The 20,333-nt window shown below is 43.5% G+C and overlaps 1 protein-coding gene across 1 annotated transcript in view; it reads left to right on the forward strand.

The window, feature by feature from the left end:
• The window catches only part of LOC306925126 (regulating synaptic membrane exocytosis protein 2-like), a 203,526-nt gene that overhangs the window by 109,247 nt on the left and 73,946 nt on the right, over positions 1 to 20,333 (forward strand). The window contains exons 15-17 of the mRNA XM_079503808.1: positions 6,379 to 6,501; positions 11,629 to 11,820; positions 14,783 to 14,889. Of these exons, the coding sequence (XP_079359934.1) occupies positions 6,379 to 6,501; positions 11,629 to 11,820; positions 14,783 to 14,889 (422 nt within the window). The remainder of the gene's footprint in view (positions 1 to 6,378; positions 6,502 to 11,628; positions 11,821 to 14,782; positions 14,890 to 20,333) is intronic.

Here is a 20,333-nt window from a genome sequence, read left to right on the forward strand (position 1 = left end):
TCCCGACACTTCCTTTTCGCTTTATAGCGTTTTTTAGAGGGAAAATATAATCAGAATTCATACATCAAATAAACATAGACACTTTGGAGATTATTGAGAATTTTGAATTATAACAATCACTTAACAACTGCAAGAGTATGGCTTAGTTATACTGTCGGTGTCCTACAACCCCCAAAAAATGTTTGCACGGACTGAACGCGAGAAATATCTCTCTCCCTCCGTTGGTTGGCGCTTTCTGCGTAGATTATGGTCAACTCTGTAAAGCACTTACTGTAAGACGTGGTCCTGACAACGTCTTAACGATGAAATTATGCGGTGAGTCTTGGTAAGACATTGTGCAAAATACCAGATACTCATAGTGCCCTTAATTAACATATAACCCCCCCCCCCCCCCCCCCCGTGCTAAATTTGCTGGTGAGTGTTTGCATTCAGCGCAGCTTGCAATTGTTATTGCGCATAATATGGTGGTGTTATTACTTAATTACTGTCTAAAGGCCCTTGTGTTTATTTTTATTTTTTTTCACCCCTTTTCTGAAAAAAAACTTGCAAGGACCTTTAGACCTGGAAATAAGACATGCAAAATAGGGCCCACAGTGCCAGAGTAGCAGGTGTGTACATGACAGAGTAGCAGGTGTGTACATGACAGAGTAGCAGGTGTGTACATGACAGAGTAGCAGGTGTGTACATGGCAGAGTAGCAGGTGTGTACATGACAGAGTAGCAGGTGTGTACATGACAGAGTAGCAGGTGTGTACATGACAGAGTAGCAGGTGTGTACATGGCAGAGTAGCAGGTGTGTACATGACAGAGTAGCAGGTGTGTACATGGCAGAGTAGCAGGTGTGTACATGACAGAGTAGCAGGTGTGTACATGGCAGAGTAGCAGGTGTGTACATGACAGAGTAGCAGGTGTGTACATGACAGAGTAGCAGGTGTGTACATGACAGAGTAGCAGGTGTGTACATGACAGAGTAGCAGGTGTGTACATGGCAGAGTAGCAGGTGTGTACATGACAGAGTAGCAGGTGTGTACATGCCAGAGTAGCAGGTGTGTACATGACAGAGTAGCAGGTGTGTACATGACAGAGTAGCAGGTGTGTACATGACAGAGTAGCAGGTGTGTACATGACAGAGTAGCAGGTGTGTACATGACAGAGTAGCAGGTGTGTACATGACAGAGTAGCAGGTGTGTACATGACAGAGTAGCAGGTGTGTACATGACAGAGTAGCAGGTGTGTACATGACAGAGTAGCAGGTGTGTACATGACAGAGTAGCAGGTGTGTACATGACAGAGTAGCAGGTGTGTACATGGCAGAGTAGCAGGTGTGTACATGACAGAGTAGCAGGTGTGTACATGACAGAGTAGCAGGTGTGTACATGACAGAGTAGCACAAAGTAGCACATAAGGTACAAAGAGATATCAGCAGCTGAACTACAGTACTTGCGTACTGGAACGGTATACATGTGTGTGCTAACATTCTTTTTAAAAAGGTAATTACGGTACATGGTACTCCTTTTCTGACCAATGCTTTCTGGGTAATTGTGATTTTGTGATCTGTTATTTACGCTCATCTGATGATGATAATGATGATTATTGTAGTGTTGTGTGTCTTTGTGTAAATGGCAATCCAATTTCCAATTGCATTTGCGACGAGCCACTGTTCCCATATCAGATTCTACGCAGATGATACGCCAGATTATCTCGACAGTACTAAACCCTCGGTGTTAATGTATCCACTCGTGACTCCGAGAGAGTAAAAAAAAATGGAAGGGTCCATTTGGTTCCGTTTTGTACACTCTCAGCGTTAAATTCACACTGAGGATTGTCGTTCTTTCGTCGTTTCATGCATAAAATATCGAGCCAAGACATATCCTCCCCTGGCCCATAGCGGGCAGTGTGTTTAGTGCACACCACGGCACTTCTAGGGGGGTGATCCAGTCCGCTTCTGTCATACAGCAGAGGTCAGGAGCCAGAATACGACCCTGGCGGTGGGGGGTCTGAGTACAGCTCTTCCACTAGACTGGACCACCCCACTGTGTCCGAAGACAGCTACTCCCCTGACAGGTACCCCCCCCCCCCCCCACACCTGAGCTTACACACCGCGCTGGCTACTGTATGCTGGTCAGCACTGCAGCACACACACACACTGGCAAATCCTCTGTGTTTCATTTTAGCTCTGAGAGAGTATGAATGGAGCCAGAAAGAACATACAGTTGGGTGCCACCGATATTGTCCCTTATTATTTGACCCATTTAGGCCTGACCTCAAAATTTTAAAAAATCCTTCTAAATCCTCCAGTTTTCTGAAATAAATATTTTCACGATTTTTCAAAAATAGCAGACCTACAAGCTCGTAGCGCGCCACTCGGTGGCGCGCTATGAGCTTGTAGATCTGCTATTTTTCAATAGCTAAATTATAACATAATGTTTAAAACACCAAAAGGGGTTCCCCCCCAAAATGGGTTAACTGTCCTTTTGTGCAGATCATGCAAACCTCAGCAAAAAGAAAAGGACAATATCGATGGCCTCCAACTGTAGGGCAATTGGTCCATTTGGTTCCATTTGTACGCTCTTTGAGTTACAAATAGATACATTGACACAGGATTTTTACCGTGCACATGCATGTACATAATGCGAGCGTGTAGGGCTGGGGCAATATATCGATGTTATATCGATGTTGTGATATGAGACTCGATGCCGCCTTCATTGTCATGGTAATATCATGATAAGTAATTGTCTTGTCATCATTTTCAGAACTTACCTGACTATTATTTTCCTTTACCCACTCAGTCCGAGTCCACAATATCGTTGCAATATCGATATCGAGGTATTTCGTCAATTATGACCGATTATGGTCGATTATGGCCATAATCGCCCCCGGCCCTACGAGCATGCATGAACAGATGCAATGCAAATGCGTGTGGGTGCCGACATGCAGCTACGTTATGCAAAGTGGCCTTTTGCCTTACACTGCCTTTAAGACCAGCTCAGTGGCCTTGTGGTTATAGAGTGTCCGCCCCTTGCGTAAGGGAGGTCCGGGTTCAGTCCCCAGCCGACTATAACATGGTCCCCAATGGCTCCCTGCTTCGCATTCATTGTCAACGGTTGCATTGGGGGGTAAGTCCCTGCGACATACTAGCGCCATGTCCAGGGGGTTTACATGTACATCATGTCCAGGGGGTGTACTTGTTCATCAAGCTGCCTCAGGCTATAGAAACAACAAGGAGACATGGCTACTTACTACTTCATTTGCCTTAAACTCTTTGGAAACATCTTTTCAGTGTGGCTGTGATGCAGTCCTTAAATTGCATCCTGCTCTCTTCCCAAGAAACTAAAAACCTGTGCTGATCTCTGCTTCCTACAAGCTCACATGCACCGTGTTGTGGGTTTGTAGATCTGCTATGTTCGGCATGTGACACCGTCATCTGACGGACTAGTATAATTTGTTTTTTATTTTTTTTTCTTCTACTGTGGCTAATAAGCTGTGACACTTGGATCATAGTATGATATTTTAGTATCATATTGTAAACAGCAAAATTCTGATTGTTTAATAATTTGTTAACGTTTTGTTAATTGTTGATTTATTGTTTTTATTTATATATCAACATTTGGGCTTGAGTGGAATACAATTGAGCAGCCGTGACTGACGACGAGAGCTGTTTCGCTTCTCCTTCCCCGTTTTGGAAATCTCCGAAGATGTGTACCTAACCGTTTGAAAATAACAACAAATGTGCCAAAGTCCTTATAATGTCACTCTCTATACTACCTGGTGAATCAATGAATGAATGAATGATCAAGGGGGGAATGGTCAGTCATGCTCGATCAGCACACAGATTTCTGTAAGACTCGTTGGTAAATGTCTGTCCAAGACTTCAGATTACACTCACAGCCTTGGCACCGCTACGCCTTAGCTCTCCCCCCCCCCCCCCCCCCCATCCCCCAACCCGCTCTAATTAACTTTATTTTATATTTCAGAAGCAGGGCCTAAATCAGCTTTCAATACACAGGAAATGCACTTATCTAAATTGTCTGTGACAGAGATCACGTGACTTTCAGTGCCTTCAATCTAACAACATTTCAGTTATTTTTATTTTATTTTTTATTTTTTTGAAAACAGCTGGAAATGACACACAAACTGAGTCATGGACAATTATGTAACTATGGAAGATGGAATTATGGAACAACATGACACATCTTTGAGTTGTGCTAACATGAATGAAACCTATGTTTTTTTTTTCTGGTTAGTATTTTGATGATTACAATCAGAATAATATTTTTTGTATGTTTTTGATTATTATTATTATTGTTTTGTCCAAGTCTAGTTTGAGTTATCTTTTAACATTGTATTTATGTATGTGACCTTGTGAAATTCAAATCTCACCAAATAATGATATGAGATAATATATAACTGTAGGCAATGATAGACGGTAATTGAATCATTCAGGGTGTGTGAATGTGCTCTGTAGCTCAGAAGGACCCTGCTGCGTGTTGTCGGCCATCCTTCTCCAGCGTGGCCACTGCTGGTTGGCTACGAGTCACGACATCCATATATCTGTACGTGGCCACAGCTGGGGAAGAGTCTCTCTCTCTCTCTCTCTCTCTCTCTCTCTCTCTCTCTCTCTCTCTCTCTCTCTCTCTCTCTCTGAAAATAGCAGACAATCTTGTAGATTGTCTTATGTTCACTGTTTAGGTCTTAAATATAATTTCTCTTTTGGGTCACAGGGCTAAAACGTGTGGGAACCACTTTCCTAACCTCATGTATATTCTAGCACGCTGCATTTGCTACATTCTCTCTACCTCCTTTTCTTCCATCCTCTCCCAGCTCTCTTCCGTTCCTCGACCTCATTGAACCATCTCTCTCTCCTACCCTCCTCCCTCCATCGTGTGGCTGCAGCCATTATCTCACACTACCTCCAAGCAGACATACCGAGCCTCTCCATGATCCTGAACAGGAGAACCCCAGGTAGAACCTTTACCTTTACCCCGTAAACCTTTACCTCCAAGCAGACATACCGAGCCTCTCCATGATCCTGAACAGGAGAACCCCAGGTAGAACCTTTACCTTTACCCCGTAAACCTTTACCTCCAAGCAGACATACCGAGCCTCTCCATGATCCTGAACAGGAGAACCCCAGGTAGAACCTTTACCTTTACCCCGTAAACCTTTACCTCCAAGCAGACATACCGAGCCTCTCCATGATCCTGAACAGGAGAACCCCAGGTAGAACCTTTACCTTTACCCCGTAAACCTTTACCTCCAAGCAGACATACCGAGCCTCTCCATGATCCTGAACAGGAGAACCCCAGGTAGAACCTTCACCTGAGAATGCATGAAGGGGTTCGCACCAAGCACGATAACTATAACTATAAAGACATAGTTTTTAAAACCGTTAGTGGATGGCAGAGTCCACACCTATGACTATAGCAAAGACGATGGTGCCCGTTTTTAAAACCGTTAGTGGATGGCAGAGTCCACACCTATGACTATAGCAAAGACGATGGTGCCCGATATAGCTATGGTTGTAGTTATAGTCCTCGGGGTGAACTAAACAGCCTTTTTAGATAAAGATGGAGATGAGTATCACAGAAAACTTGACTCTCTTAGATAGAAAGCTGGTGTTCTACCCATAGCAATGACTGGACATTGCCAGTGCCATCATTGCCTAGCGTTCAGGTATATATATTTCTCCTGTAGATGGACAAATATATGTCCTAATGTGAGTCAGTGTAGACTGTAGAGAGTCCCTACAACACCCATCCAAACCGTCACACCGTCATCCACCCCGGTATCTACTCTGTCTTTCTCTCTCCTCATTTCAGAACCATGAACTCCGTAGAAGCATTCTTTCAACACCTGTTATTATTCCGAACTTTATAGTTCAATGTCAATGATATTATATGGTACAGTCCATTTCCTGGACAAATTAGAGTGAAGTAATGAATTGTATTGTGTGATTTGATTTCAGTCAGCAAATAATCTTCTATGTCAATACTGTGAATGAATAAGTGGTCTGTGTTTTTTTTTTGTTTTTTGCGTGTGACATTTTGTCCAGCAGAGGAGGTTTCCTGTGCCAATTACGTTGAAATGTACTCCTATTATACTTGCATATTATTACATACATTTTGTACATACCTACATTGGTGTCGTAGAAATGGATGTGGATCAAATCACGGCAAAGAACAGAATCTACCATCAGGAATCCTTTTATAGCTAGAAGGGTATATACCATCAGGAATCCTTTTATAGCTAGAAGGGTATATTAAGGGTATATAACAGGGTATATTCCAACACTTTTCTTTATTTTCCCGCTTCGTCGGCCCCTTCATTTCTTTCAAAGTACTGATATACTGACCCGTGTGTTGATATATCTTCTCGCCAGCCGCAACCACCGTGTGTACCCCCCCATGTGCCGAGAGGAGGCAGTCAGGTTACTGCGCTCCACTAGGATGTCCCGCACCAATTCGGAAGGCGCCTACTCTTCTTCCGACTTTGACTACGAGAGGTATCAAACAATGGCAGCGCCACTCTTATATATATATCCGTGCATCCGACCGTCGTCTTGTGGTCCCTCGCCTGAGGTTGTCGTCCCCCGTTTATTTATCTGTGACCGTGAAACGTGATGACAGATAATGATATCCCTGTTTGTTTTTGTGGGGTACTAAAACGTCATCACAGCTCTGGTGAACGTTGTGTGTAGAATATAGTATAAAACACACAACTGCCTCTGCATGGTACTAGTTTAGTCACCGAGGCCTTGAGCTCCCTAATGTGGACGGACGTCAACTGTACAGTACGCACGTTGGTTGTACACAGTATTATGACGGACGGCTCCGCAGATGTACCTGTTGTATTTTGTTGGACGTTCCTGTTTGTGTACCGTGTACAGTACAGTGTATACCCTGAGCGGTACACTGGGGCAGTCATGTCTGTGATTAGTGTATGATGAATGTTCTGTGTTCTGTGTGATATTATGGGCAAGTCTTTACCGCTCGCTCACCCATACATCAGCATCTCCATCTGATACTTCTTTCTGAGCGTATATGCTCTTTAATTTGAAGTCTCCGTGGGACAGCTTGTGTGTGTGTGTGTGTGTGTGTGTGTGTGTGTGTGTGTGTGTGTGTGTGTGTGTGTGTGTGCGTGTGCGTGTGCGTGTGCGTGTGCGAGAGAGAGAGAGTCTGGGCCGCCTGCCATGGTCCGACCGTTCATCAATAATTTCCAGTGGTGGAAAGTAACTTAAGTACTGTACATGTACTCAAGTACTGTACTTAAGTACACAGTTTAGGTACTTTTACTTTACTGGAGTATTTCCAAATGACAATACTTCTACTCCGCTACATCTCTGAGGCAGATATTGTACTTTTTTAACTCCACTAAAATTATTTAAAAACTCTAGTTGCTACAGTAGTTACATTTGCAGATTTTGGATAGCCAAATAGCCAATCTATTCTACAAGCTACAATCTGCTATTTTTTACTGCTATTTACTTTTATACTTTTTACTCAAGTCAATTTAGAATTCCGGACTACATTGTAGTACTTTTTTTTCCACCACTGAATCACACCCCTGTCCCGTCAGGTCCTGCCAGGTCCTGCCCCACAGCAGTTAGCAGCATGCTACCGAAAAGTGTGACCCCCCCCCCCCCCCCCCCCACCACCACCAGCACCCCTAATGACTCGTTCTCCGTCTCCTCTACCTTCTACTCTGGCCTGGCTGTCAGTCACAAATGGCATGCCTGTCTTCTCTCTCTCTCTCTCTCTCTCTCTCTCTCTCTCTCTCTCTCTCTCTCTCTCTCTCTCTCTCTCTATCTGCCGGCGTCTGTCTGTCTGTCTGTCTGTCTGTCTGTCTGTCTGTCTGTCTGTCTGTCTGTCTGTCTGTCTGTCTGTCTGTCTGTCTGTCTGTCTGTCTGTCTGTCTGTCTGTCTGTCTGTCTCTCTCTCTCTCTCTCTTAAAGATGACAGTTAGTTATCAGGTTGTTGTTTTTTCTTTCCCTATGCTTTGTCAATTCTAGTTTTATGTTTATAGTTTTAGTATGACCTTACCAAGGAGAAGATTCGATTTCGCTCTTCTTCTTCTTCGGCTCGCACAAATACGCTTGCGTTGTCGCACCGCAACTTCTCCGAGCAAAAACGCAGGTCTCGTTGAAAATGAACTATAGCCGTGTTTTATCGCTCCCCGTTTGCAAGGCCCTTGATGCTGGTGGAGTTTGAAGCTCTTGGCACCTCTTAGTTTGACGCATAGTAGTACAGTAGCTACTAGCTCCCCAAGGATTTATTGTTCTTGTCTGACTTGTTGTGTTGCTAAATGTCTATAGATCTCCCTGGAGTTTCTCTCTGTCTGGGACATACTGTACAGTACAGTACAGTACCGTAACCACAGCCACCGCAAGGCCACGAGGACACCAATATGTTGTGCTTGATGGAAATCACACAGGAATACAGTGCAGCGGTGCAATGCCGGTGAACCACAAGTATAGACGGTAGTATCAGAAGTACTCCTACTTTTTACTTGAGTAAAAAGTAGCATTAATAGGTTATTAATAGTACTAATAATGACCTTTACTTGTAGAGCAACGTTTACTTGAGTCAAAAGTACAAAAATATTCCCATCAAAATATGCTTACTTCTCGAAATATCTCGAGAAAAGCTATTATGCAACAAAAAAAAAAAGTTAGAATAATAACCCATTCATTTTCAGATGGGGGTTGGCGGCCAATTACATATACCGGTATGTTTGGCGGTCCTTGACATGAAAATGTTTGAGAACGACTGACATAGAAACATGAGCTTTTCCAGAAACCTGTCAGGACTTTAAAAGGCATTTGTAGAATCGTCCTCACAGGTCTAAATGGGATTAATAATGGAGATAGGTGGTTTCTACGGCAACAACAGCAAAAATGTACTTAGTTATACTTTCCAGCCCTGAATGCCAGTGAACCACAAGGAAGGAGTTTAGTCCCTTTATCCATCTGCCAGCACCTAATGAGTTGTGTGATTCATAACAGACATTACCTGCACTGTCCATAGCCCCATAATAAACTCCTGACTGTAATGACCTCGGGATGGGAGCCCACTAATGATTATGATGATGATGATCATCACCGTATATATTGACCGGAATAATAATACAAAAAATAAATAAATAAAACAAACAAAGGAAAGGTTGAGGCTGCTTAAGGACAGTGACCGATGATGAAACCCTGTTTTCAGTGGCGGGAGGGACGTGACCGTTTATCCGTACTTTATATACTGAGACTGCACTTGATCTCAGAGGCATTAATGTTGTTCTTCTTACTCCTCTACTATTATTTCAAAAAGTTAGTTTGTAGGTTTAGAGCATTTATACAAAACATGCATTAACCAATTTAGCTCTGCTATAATTCGTCTATTTGAAAATAGCTGATCTACAAGCTCCCAACACTTCGACATTTTGGCATAAATGACATTATGACATGACGCGAGCATGATCAGCTATTGTCTAAAAGGTGTGACAAAAGTTGAAACATTTGATAACGTTTAATTTGGTAACATTTGAAGCCAAAGCTTTTGTACTTTCACTTATAACAGAGTATATCGATATTGTGGTATTTGCTACTTTTACTTATACCAATTATTATTATTATTATTATTACGATGGTGTTGGATATTTGGTTATTTTTTGGTTTTTGTATAATTTATTATTTCCTAAATTATTGTTTTTTTTGTTTATTGACTGTGGAAGCTTTCCCCACAATAATAACAGAAAATGTACTAATTTAGTAAAGAGCTCTGAGGAACTCCAGTTAACCATATGACGTGAAAAAATCTGAGCACTTCTTGACTTCCACCACTACTATTGGTTGGGAGACAACAGGAAGAACCTCCTCTACTGGACAGATGTTTAATTTTAACGTAATTGTTCACCCTGCTTTTAGACACTACAAGACTGTCACCTGTTCACAATTCTACATTCAAATGTACAACACTGGACTGACCTTCCAAAGGTCTTTCCAATGGGCTTGTCTGCAGCCCCCGATCCCGTACACAAAGAGCACGGGACAAATCTGAACAGTTTTAAAGACATCTTTTAGTGTCTAACACTGGCTCACTGGCTGCTGTATTTTATCTGATCTGTTGTTGTGATTTCTATAGTGTAATGCAGCGGATCTCAAAGTGGGGTCCAGGGACCCCCCCAGGGGTCCTTGAGGGGGTTCCAGCTAAATGTCTTAAAGATGGAGTGCCGTGATTTTTGTACTTGTTCTGTTTTGTATGTTTTTGTGGAGTTACCATTACTCTAATAGACCCCCAGGTGTGGTTAGAATATTGAAATCATGTCTTCCCTGTGAATTTTTGATTTCTCAAAAGGCCCAATCGAGATCCAGGTCGAAAGGCCCAATCGAAATGAAAGTGATGTAGTGACATCACAATATCATCCCCTCCCCTAACCCCTTCCCCTTTATCATACAGCAACAGCTTTGGGTGTGGCTTCAGTTCAGGTGGATCACCACCACCCAACTTTCTCCTAGTATCATAGAATCACGGCACTCCATCTTTAACAATAGCATCACAATCAAACTTTTTGAAAATAGACAATCTTCGAGCTCACAACGTGGCGCAGTGCGACGCGTTGTAAGCGTTGTAGATCTGTTTTCAAGACAGATTTGGAAAAAAAGATATACCGGTATATATTTTTAAAACATTTTAATAACACAAATCTTAGATGGGGTGGCACAGAAGATATCAGATGGGGATCTGCAGCCAAATATATGTGAATGTGTGACAGGAATAGTATCGGGTGATAAAATGGAGTTTATTCTATCAAACATAATGATCTTTAATCGTGACAACTAGGCTATAGAAATGATTGAAGGCAGTGAGTGACTATTAATACTGTACAGTATGTACAGCACTGTATATAAACTGTTTAGTTTAATGTTTTACATCTTGTTTATTGTAATCAATCTTCATATTGATTATTTATAGCAAATATATGTTGTATGTAATCATATTGTATGCATGTTTTGCATCTCCTGAGATATACAGTAGTATGTATATTTTCAGTATCAAGTGCGCTGATAAGATTAGTATTGCTTATTCTGATATGTTTCCTGCAGTGCCTTTATACAGTTTGTGTAAAATTACTTTTTTTGTTTGTTTTTTTTATTTCATGCCAAATTATGTCATATGATGCCTTACGTTTTTACAGCTTTCTAGGACGACAAGATCTGCGTCAACCAATTCAATTGAATGGGCCAAATGTACTGGAAAAATCTCAATAGTACAGGGGCTTCCCAAAAACCTCAGTTTATGAATGCCTTACATTGGGATTTGGCTTATTGTACGTCGCACACATCACCTCATGTATTAAATAGAAACCGACGTTTCGACCTCATAAGGGTCTTCATTCCCTGAAGAAGACTTTTTTTGAGGTCGAAACGTCAGTGTCTATTTAATAAATGTCTGCATCGTGGATACAAGTGTGCAGCCTTTTGTTTATCTTCTATAGTTTACTTTCCAAGGCCAGCAGCACCTCACCAATACCGGTGTGCGCCCTTCTCCTGTTTGTCCAATGCATCCCATTCCATCCCTCCCGCGTTGTGGGCGCCCCCCCACTGAGCAACCTTGCCTTATATCTTCCCCAATGAACCATTTTAGGAGCCACGGATCCATGGATAGGCACGAGTATCACGTCAGGTCCCGCTCGGCGGACCAGCGGCCCACGATAGAGCGGCCCGCCTCCCGCTCGCGCTCCACCGAACGCCCTCCCCACCAGGACTCGTCCATCATGAGGTCTATGCCGTCTCTACCGTCCGGGAGGTCCGCCCCTCCCTCGCCTGCCTTGACGAGGTGTGACCCCGTCCGTCCCCCCACCCCAGATACCAGCCACGCCCACACCCCCCCTCCCCCATAGCCTAGTTGGTTCTCAACGTCGTGGTCCCCGGGGGACGAAACAACCCCTAACTGTGAAGTGTGCAAATGGAACCAACCTGGACCCTTACAACAGGGTCCATTTTGGTTCCATTTGCACACTCTCACAGACTTAAGTCCAAACCACACCAATGGGTCGCCATGCAACTCCTTGTAGACGCATGTTGGATGCATGTAGGTGCAAGCAACCATTGGATTGAACCAATTGAATCACTTGCGTCGACATGCGCCACCATGCGCCTACGACGTGCAACAGGACATATCACACCACTGGGACGAACGCTAAAACCGTTTTGTTGCGTCTCGACCCATTGGTGTGGTTCAACTTTTGTACTGTTGATTGGGTGTCCTAGAGATATATATTTATATATACATTTAAAAAATGGGGGTCCGTAGGGTCCTCATGCATATTAAACCGAGGGGTCCTTAAAATGAAAAAAAGGTTGAGAATCACTGCTATAGCTCACAGCTGAACCCAGACCATTCCGCAGAATGAAGGACAAACCACCACCACCCACTGTACCAACACCCACACCGATCACCCCCCCCTCTACCCTGCTCGACCCCCAACCCCACCCCAAACTCACCCCCACCCCACCGCACCGTGCCTCCTCACAACAAACACCCCACCCAGCACCCACCCAACCATCCAGCAAGCTCGCCACTTTTTATTTTCTGTCCCCCAAAAGTACTGTACCTAGGGCTGCTATGATTTCTTTCCCCCCCCCCATGTCCCAGGCACGAATTCCTGATGCTGTAGATGATACAGCACTAACCTAACCCGTTTTAGTTTCATTTATTTTTCTTTTCTTTGGCACACGCTGCTCATACACTTTGAGTATAGCGGCGATGGGGCTGACTAATTGTGTTTTAAGTTTCCTTTTTTTCTTTTGTTATGTCAATACTAACACTACCTAATGCAGTTTCTCCTGTGATGATGGCATTAGTTTTTATCTTTTGTTTTATTTGAGTTGAACCCCCTTTAGAGGCCGTTGGAACGCATGGTCTCTACATGGAACTCCTTTCTCTTTGCAGCTTGATGGGTGGACTGACATCTGGCATCTCTTGTTGCAGATCAGTAGCCTAAATATACAGTCGATGTTCCCCATGTCATGTGCCAAATACCATCGCTGATGTACATCATAGACTTTTGGTAGATGACTGTATATGTCTCTGTTGTAACAATGATTCTTGTCAATAACTTTTATACTGTTGGAAAGCCTGTTTATTTCCCTTTTTTAAATGTAATGTAAGGAACGTGCATTTGTGGGATGAGCAACACAGCTGAGTGTGTGGGTTACACCCAATGTCAAGCAGCTTATTCTGCTCTTCTCAGCTGTGCTGATCATCCACACTCACACAGTGTTAACTTTGTGAGAATTTGTTAGTCGTTTTAGTCGACAAAATTAACACACAAATGCATGTTCCTTCAAAGTTATTGCCAAACAGCCTTGTTTCAACAGAGACATAATCTACCAAACACACATTTCAGATTTGTGTTTGTTTGTTCAACGTTTCTGTAATTCATTTGGAGATATAGACAATGAATTACCAGACTTGAAGTCACTCAGTAGGGTCTCGCTGAGACGTTGGATTACCTCATTCCATAATCACATTGAAATTAGGTGAACAATGTCACGCTTTTTCCAACACATGCTTGAATGTGTGTATCTGCACCCATATGCATATTGCAATGGCAGTTAATATGTGTGAACCATGTTAAGCACACAAAACGCTCACACCACACACACACACACACACACACACAGCACATGCTCAACTCAAAGCCTGTGAGACTACTTGGTGTGAATTCAAATGAGTACATTTTATACTATATACAGCACTATAGTGGGTCTATAGATTACCAATATGAATATATCTATTGTGGATCTTTCAGTCAAACAACATTTTAATTATCGGCTTCCTCTGAACCTAAATCATATGAGCAGCTTCAGCTGAGCATGACAATGATTGCACGGTTACACATGCAGTTTGTGAACTGACATACAGTATATATGAATAACTATATATGACATGTTTATTTTAGGGCTGCAACTATTGATGATCTTCTTAGCGATTATACGATCGAGAACCATGTTTTCTTTATATACTGTATCGACAAATCAATGAACCACGTGAGCATTATTTACTTCTTTGCACAACAGTCTTGTTGCCTACTAAGGGATCATTTATTAATCATGCTTTGAGATGAGTTAGTTAGTGCATTTATTTCGGTCATTATTATTGTTTTTAACTAAACAGTTGTTGAACATACAGTTGGAGTCCATCGATATTGTCCTTTTCTTTTTGCTGAGGTTTGCGTGATCTGCGACAGTTAACCCATTTTGGGCGGGAACCCCTTTTGGTGTTTTAAACATTGTTATAATTTAGCTATTGAAAAATAGCAGATCTACAAGCTCAGAGCTTGTAGGTCTGCTATTTTTGAAAAATCGTGAAAATATTTATTTCAGAAAACTGGAGGATTTAGAAGGATTTTTTAAAATTTTGAGGTCAGGCCTAAATGGGTCAAATGATAAGGGACAATATCGGTGGCACCCAACTGTACAGTATAGCTACAACTTAGTCAACAAAGTGACTATGTGGCCGAAAAGGTAAGGTCTGAAGCCAGAGCTTATTTTGCCCACCTTATTACCATTTAAAATAAAATATCACAGTAACATAGTGTCCAATATAGAGTGCATGTTTGTATTATTAAATGATCGATTCAATCAATTAGTTTGATTAACCGTTGCAGCCCTATATAGTTTATTTAATCAATCCATGGTTTTGTGGTCCTCTGGGATGCGGTGTGCGTCACAAGGCCTCCACAGTGATCCTGGGGTGATTGTCACTGTGTTCACACGTCTCTGTGTCCCAACAGGGCCCATCCTCGTAGTGGATCGGTCCAAACCAGCCCCACCGGTACCCCCACGTCCAACCGACGAAGTCGACAACTACCACAGCTACCGCCCGCAGAGAAGGGGAGAAGTAAGTCACCCATTTTTTCTTTTTATTTTACATAAACAATGTGCGCTTTATGTTTTTTTCTAGTTGACGTGTCCATATACGAGTGACTTTAAAAAAAAAGCTATGTGTTTGATTGAGGACCCTCCCTCTGTTGTTCTGAAGCCAGACCTGTCTACGAAGCGTATATATTTCAGTGCGGAGGTATGTTTCCGTTACTTGATCGTATAATGAGGTATACTGTAGCTCATATCCTGACCAAAAGAACTCTAGTTTGCCCGCAGTTGCCGTTATACTGACTGACTGGTCAGTTGCCGTTATACTGACTGACTGGTCAGTTGCTGTTATACTGACTCACTGGTCAGTTGCTCTGACTGAATGGGAAAGGTCTGACTGGTTCATTCTGTCGTTCAATCATAGGCTACTACGGGGTCATATAATTGAACGTGTGAGGTTGTTTCGCTTGTTTCATTGTGACCAGGGTGTTTCCTGGAAAAGGCTTACATTATATTGTAACCTTGATTAGTGAAAAAAAATAACAGTTGTGTGAATTGTGGCCGTTCACGCGCCAAGCATTACAACTATATATAGTCTTAAAAATCACACCCGTGTGAACTGAGTGGTGTAATATAGCCTGTCTGACGTAATGAAATCATGTCTGACGTAATGAAATCATGTCTGACGTAATGAAATCACACCCGGGTGAACAGGGTGAACATAGCAACCATTCTCATTTTTTCTGCACAAACAAAGCCAGTTGTAGGAGTGGTTTACACCACTCAAAAATGGTAAAAACTCAAGTGGATGGCCGAGTCCACACCTCAACCAATAACTCAGACAATGGTGAACAATATAGTTTCTAGTAATCGTTCTAGTTATAGTGTTTATAGTGTGAACGGTCCTTAATGTTGTCATATTATTATTATTATTATTTCTCCATTTCGTAACATCTCTACTCGGTTCCTTCCCCCCATTTATCTCTCTCTCAGAAGATGGAGACGAGGGAACAGAGCCTTGCGAAGGTCTGTACCTGAACGTTGTAGGTTTTTATAGTCTCTCAGATATGGGAGCAGGTCTGCTATACTACTGGTTGACCCGTCCCTTACTCTGAAAGCCTATAAAAACCTGTCTGCAACGGCTGGGACGTTGGGTTCACTCCCTGAACCCCCTCCCCTCTCTGTTGCAGCTTGTGTCTGTGTATAGGGCTGCAACTATCCATTGTATTATTGAATTAGCGATTATTGTGCATTATCGATTAAAATTGGCACGTTTGATTCATCGTTGCACGCCCTATCTGTGTGTATACCGTGCAGTCTCTAGAAGTCCTGTGTCATCATACTTGTACGTCATGGTTACTGTGGTAGTATTAGTCCTACTGGTTGGTCGTATTTAAATGTACCAGTGTCCTCCTCGCCGAACGGTACCTCCCCTGTCTGTGCACTGTGAGCTGGAACTGTTGTTTTCCCCTGAAATGTCCGCTGGGAGTTTGTCTCGTCAAGGTCGTTGTGTTCTGTAAGATCGTTGGAGTGCGGGACGCATGTTAGAATGATTTCACGTCAAGACTTTTGGATTTGTACACCATTGGAATAATCTAAAGATAATGTTTGTTTCACTGTGAATACAGACGGACAATTCTCTTATCCATACAGTGTGAACTCTTTGTCTTAAACAAAGATTTGCACACAGTAGATTGGACTTCCTATACGCCTTCAAGGCAATGAATTAATGTAATGGAATTAATGTGTATCTGTTTGATCCTTAGTCCCACTTTAAAAAGGGACAGTAAGTGATATTTTATTGTTAAAGCAAGTGTTAAATAGCTCTATATTCTGAATGTAATCATTTCTATAGAGTGTTTGGTGGTGGTGGGGTGGGGTGGTGGTGGTGGGGTGGGGTGGGGTGGGGTGGGGTGGTGGTCGGGTGGGGGTGGGTGGGTGGCGTGGCGGGCTGGAGGGCATGCGATGGTGGAGAACTTGTCAAAGCACTTCTAGAAGTCTTTCATCACTGTCAGAGCTCATGAGGGCTCTACTTTGAGTCTGCCGTGCAGCCGCACCGTACAATCCACGGAATGTGTAAAAAAAAAAGATATATAATATATATATATACAGTATATATTCAGGGTTGAAATAACGTTCCAGATTTTGCTGCGTGGCCATCTAAACCTGGTGAAGCACCAGTGGGTCCAAAATCTCCAAATAGACCCTTTTATGGGTCTGTAACTCTGAGAGTGTTAACGGTTCCATTGGGTTGCGTTTGTACACCCTCATAGTTAAATGAACGCAGAGGACTTTACAGTGCAGATTGGAAATGATTACAAATAAACATAATAACTATACCAAACAAGGGGGGTTGAAATGAAGAGGGTTGAACATCCAATGATTTAGCCCCAACCCTCTCTCTCCATCTCTTTCTCTCTCCATCTCTTTCTCTCTCCTTCTCTTTCTCTCTCCATCTCTTTCTCTCTCCTTCTCTTTCTCTCTCCATCTCTCTCTCTCTCCATCTCTTTCTCTCTCCATCTCTTTCTCTCTCCATCTCTTTCTCTCTCCATCTCTTTCTCTCTCCATCTCTTTCTCTCTCCATCTCTTTCTCTCTCTTTCTCTCTCCTTCTCAATCCCACCACTTTTACTGATCATCTCCACCTTTTTATCCCTCTTTAAGCTTTTTCCCTGCTCTCTTTATCCCTCTCTTTGTCTCTCTCTTCCTTTTTCTCTCATTGCTCATAACTCTCTTTCTCTCTCTCTCTCTCTCTCTCTCTCTCTCTCTCTCTCTCTCTCTCTCTCTCTCTCTCTCTCTCTCTCTCTCCTTGACTTTACCATGTCACCTCTACACTGTGTCGCTGTGTTTCACGGGGTAGTGGCGGTGTGTGGACAGTGGGGGGAGGTGTTCAACTGACCCTGAGCTTGAAGCGCCCTCCCTCCCTTTGTATCATACTGAGCTTACTTACGTAATGCAACTGTGTGTGTGTGTGTGTGTGTGTGTGTGTGTGTGTGTGTGTGTGTGTGTGTGTGTGTGTGTGTGTGTGTGTGTGTGTGTGTGTGTGTGTGTGTGTGTGTGTGTGTGTGTGTGTGTTAGAGAGAGAGAGAGAGAGAGGAGAGTCAGTGCGTGCGGACTCTGTGCGTGCATCCACGCACGCGCAAGTTATCTTCAGTTATCTTCTCATCGTCCTACAGGATCTCAGTTATCCGTTATTGCCCCTTGCTGATTTCAAGCGCTGATACATATTGTTATCTTCCCTCCTCTTCTGTGCTTTGAACTCCAGCCATAACCGTGACGCGTGCATGCCTAATAACCAACTTGTTTGCTATGCGTCTGCTGCACACGCGTCCATTCCTTAGAGGGGACGGGTGAGTGGCTCGCGGCCGCTGACCCTCCGTCTGAGAATGGTCCAGCAGAGGGAGTATATTAGAGTTTCTAAACCGTTATTTACCCAGGGCAGTTATGCTGAGCACGAATGCTCTTTTTCAGCTATGCCCTGCCTGCGCACGCACGCACGCACACACACACACACACACACACACACACACACACACACACACACACACACACACACACACACACACACACACACACACACACACACACACACACACACACACACACACACACACACAAAAAACAACCTGGGAACTGCCCAGTACAACAGCAGCTGTCGAGTGTTAAGTGCCTTGCTCAAGGTCACTCCAGCGGTGTTGAGGGAAGGGTGAGCGTTGAACGGTGGTTATTGTCTTTCCTGCCATTCCGGGGAATCAAACCGGGGCCTTTCAGGCCACTGGTGCTCACACAAATTCCAACCATTGAAATGTATCCATTTGTAACTCATATAGCGGACAAACATATACCATTTTGGTTACATTTGGTCACCCTTGGAGTTAAAATAACATTGAAGATTTTCACTGTGTACACATTCTGTCAACCAAGCGAGTGCTGGAGGTTGGAGGCTCTCTGTCAGCTATGTGTTCATGTGAGGTTGGAGGCTCTCTGTCAGCTATGTGTTCATGTGAGGTTGGAGGCTCTCTGTCAGCTATGTGTTCATGTGAGGTTGGAGGCTCTATGTCAGCTATGTCTTCATGTGAGGTTGGAGGCTCTCTGTCAGCTATGTGTTCATGTGCAGTGCATTCATGAGTAGTTCTGAATGACTGGGCCAGGCCGCGTTGGCACACGTCGGCGTTTCCTGTGGCTTCCACTTCCTTCTCTCCCATCTGTCCGTGTGGCGCGTTTGTGTCATGTGAGCGCTCCACTTGGCGCGCAGAGGCTCGTGTTCCGTTAGTCAGCATCCTGATGGCTGTAGAACTGCAGTCCATCAGCAGATATGAGTGCAGTGTACAAGGCTGCCAAGCTCTTTCTCTTTTGAGGGTGCATGTATTCTGTCATCATAGGGTCCATATGGATGCAGTATGTGCAGGTTTTTATGTCATTGATCGATTTGAACATGAGCCTCAATTGAACTCGCTATAAGTTATTCTAAACAAAGTTTGGTCCATGAGATTTCTAACGGAACACAAGAACAGCAAGAGCATGCTGTAGGTTTGGATGAAAAAAACGAAACATCATACAATATACATCTAATGTAACTATAAATGCACCAAGTCTCTGTGTGTGTGTGTGTGTGTGTGTGTGTGTGTGTCTCTGTAATCCATGTAACTCGAGAACCGTTCGCCCCACCTACATCAAATTCGACACACGCGATCCAAACCCCCACAGGGAGTGCAGTGCCCGGTGTCGGTCGGACCCACGGACCCACGGTTGTCCAGAACCGCCACAAAATGCCTCTGCCCGGGCCACAGCTGACATCAGAAGGCCTCTGCCCGGGCCAGACTTCATATTTGGGCATGCTTAAATACGTCCCACCGACTTCTGACATCTGCATAGACTCCATATTTGGGCATCCCTGACAAAGAACTCCATATATGGGCATAAAAGGGGATGCTGCTGACATCACTTCTGACATCACGATATTAATAAGTGATACACACATGTACATTTGCATATTAATGCGATTTGTGTGAATGGCATCATACATACGTCCATCTGTCTCCCTCCTCCCCAGCAGACTGTGAGGAAAGGTCACAAGGCCCATCTGTGAATGGGAGAAAAGGCAAGTCCTGGTGGAGTGTGACTATGGTGTGATCTTTGTGCTGGTTGCAGTGATGAGACCCACCGTCTACATGCATGAGCTTTTCTTCTCTTATAGCGTCGCTGTCGGACACAAACCTCTTATGTCCATATTTTAGTGTGTTTTTCCCCGTAAAAGTACGGTACTACGGCCCTACTTGATTATACTGCAGCGTCGCACGAAAGCATCGAAAGTAGCAGATTCACAAGCCCCCTCGTACTGTGTTCCGAGCTTGTTGATCTGCTACTTTTGCTTTTTTTTAATTTGCATCCTGTAACAGTTTTGGACATAATGACGGTTCCATCCGACAGAGACGATGTGTGACTACATTTGACTGAGGGACTGCCATTGTATG

The sequence above is a fragment of the Electrona antarctica genome (genome assembly GCF_951216825.1).
Source record: "Electrona antarctica genome assembly, chromosome: 6".
Lineage (NCBI taxonomy): Eukaryota > Metazoa > Chordata > Actinopteri > Myctophiformes > Myctophidae > Electrona > Electrona antarctica.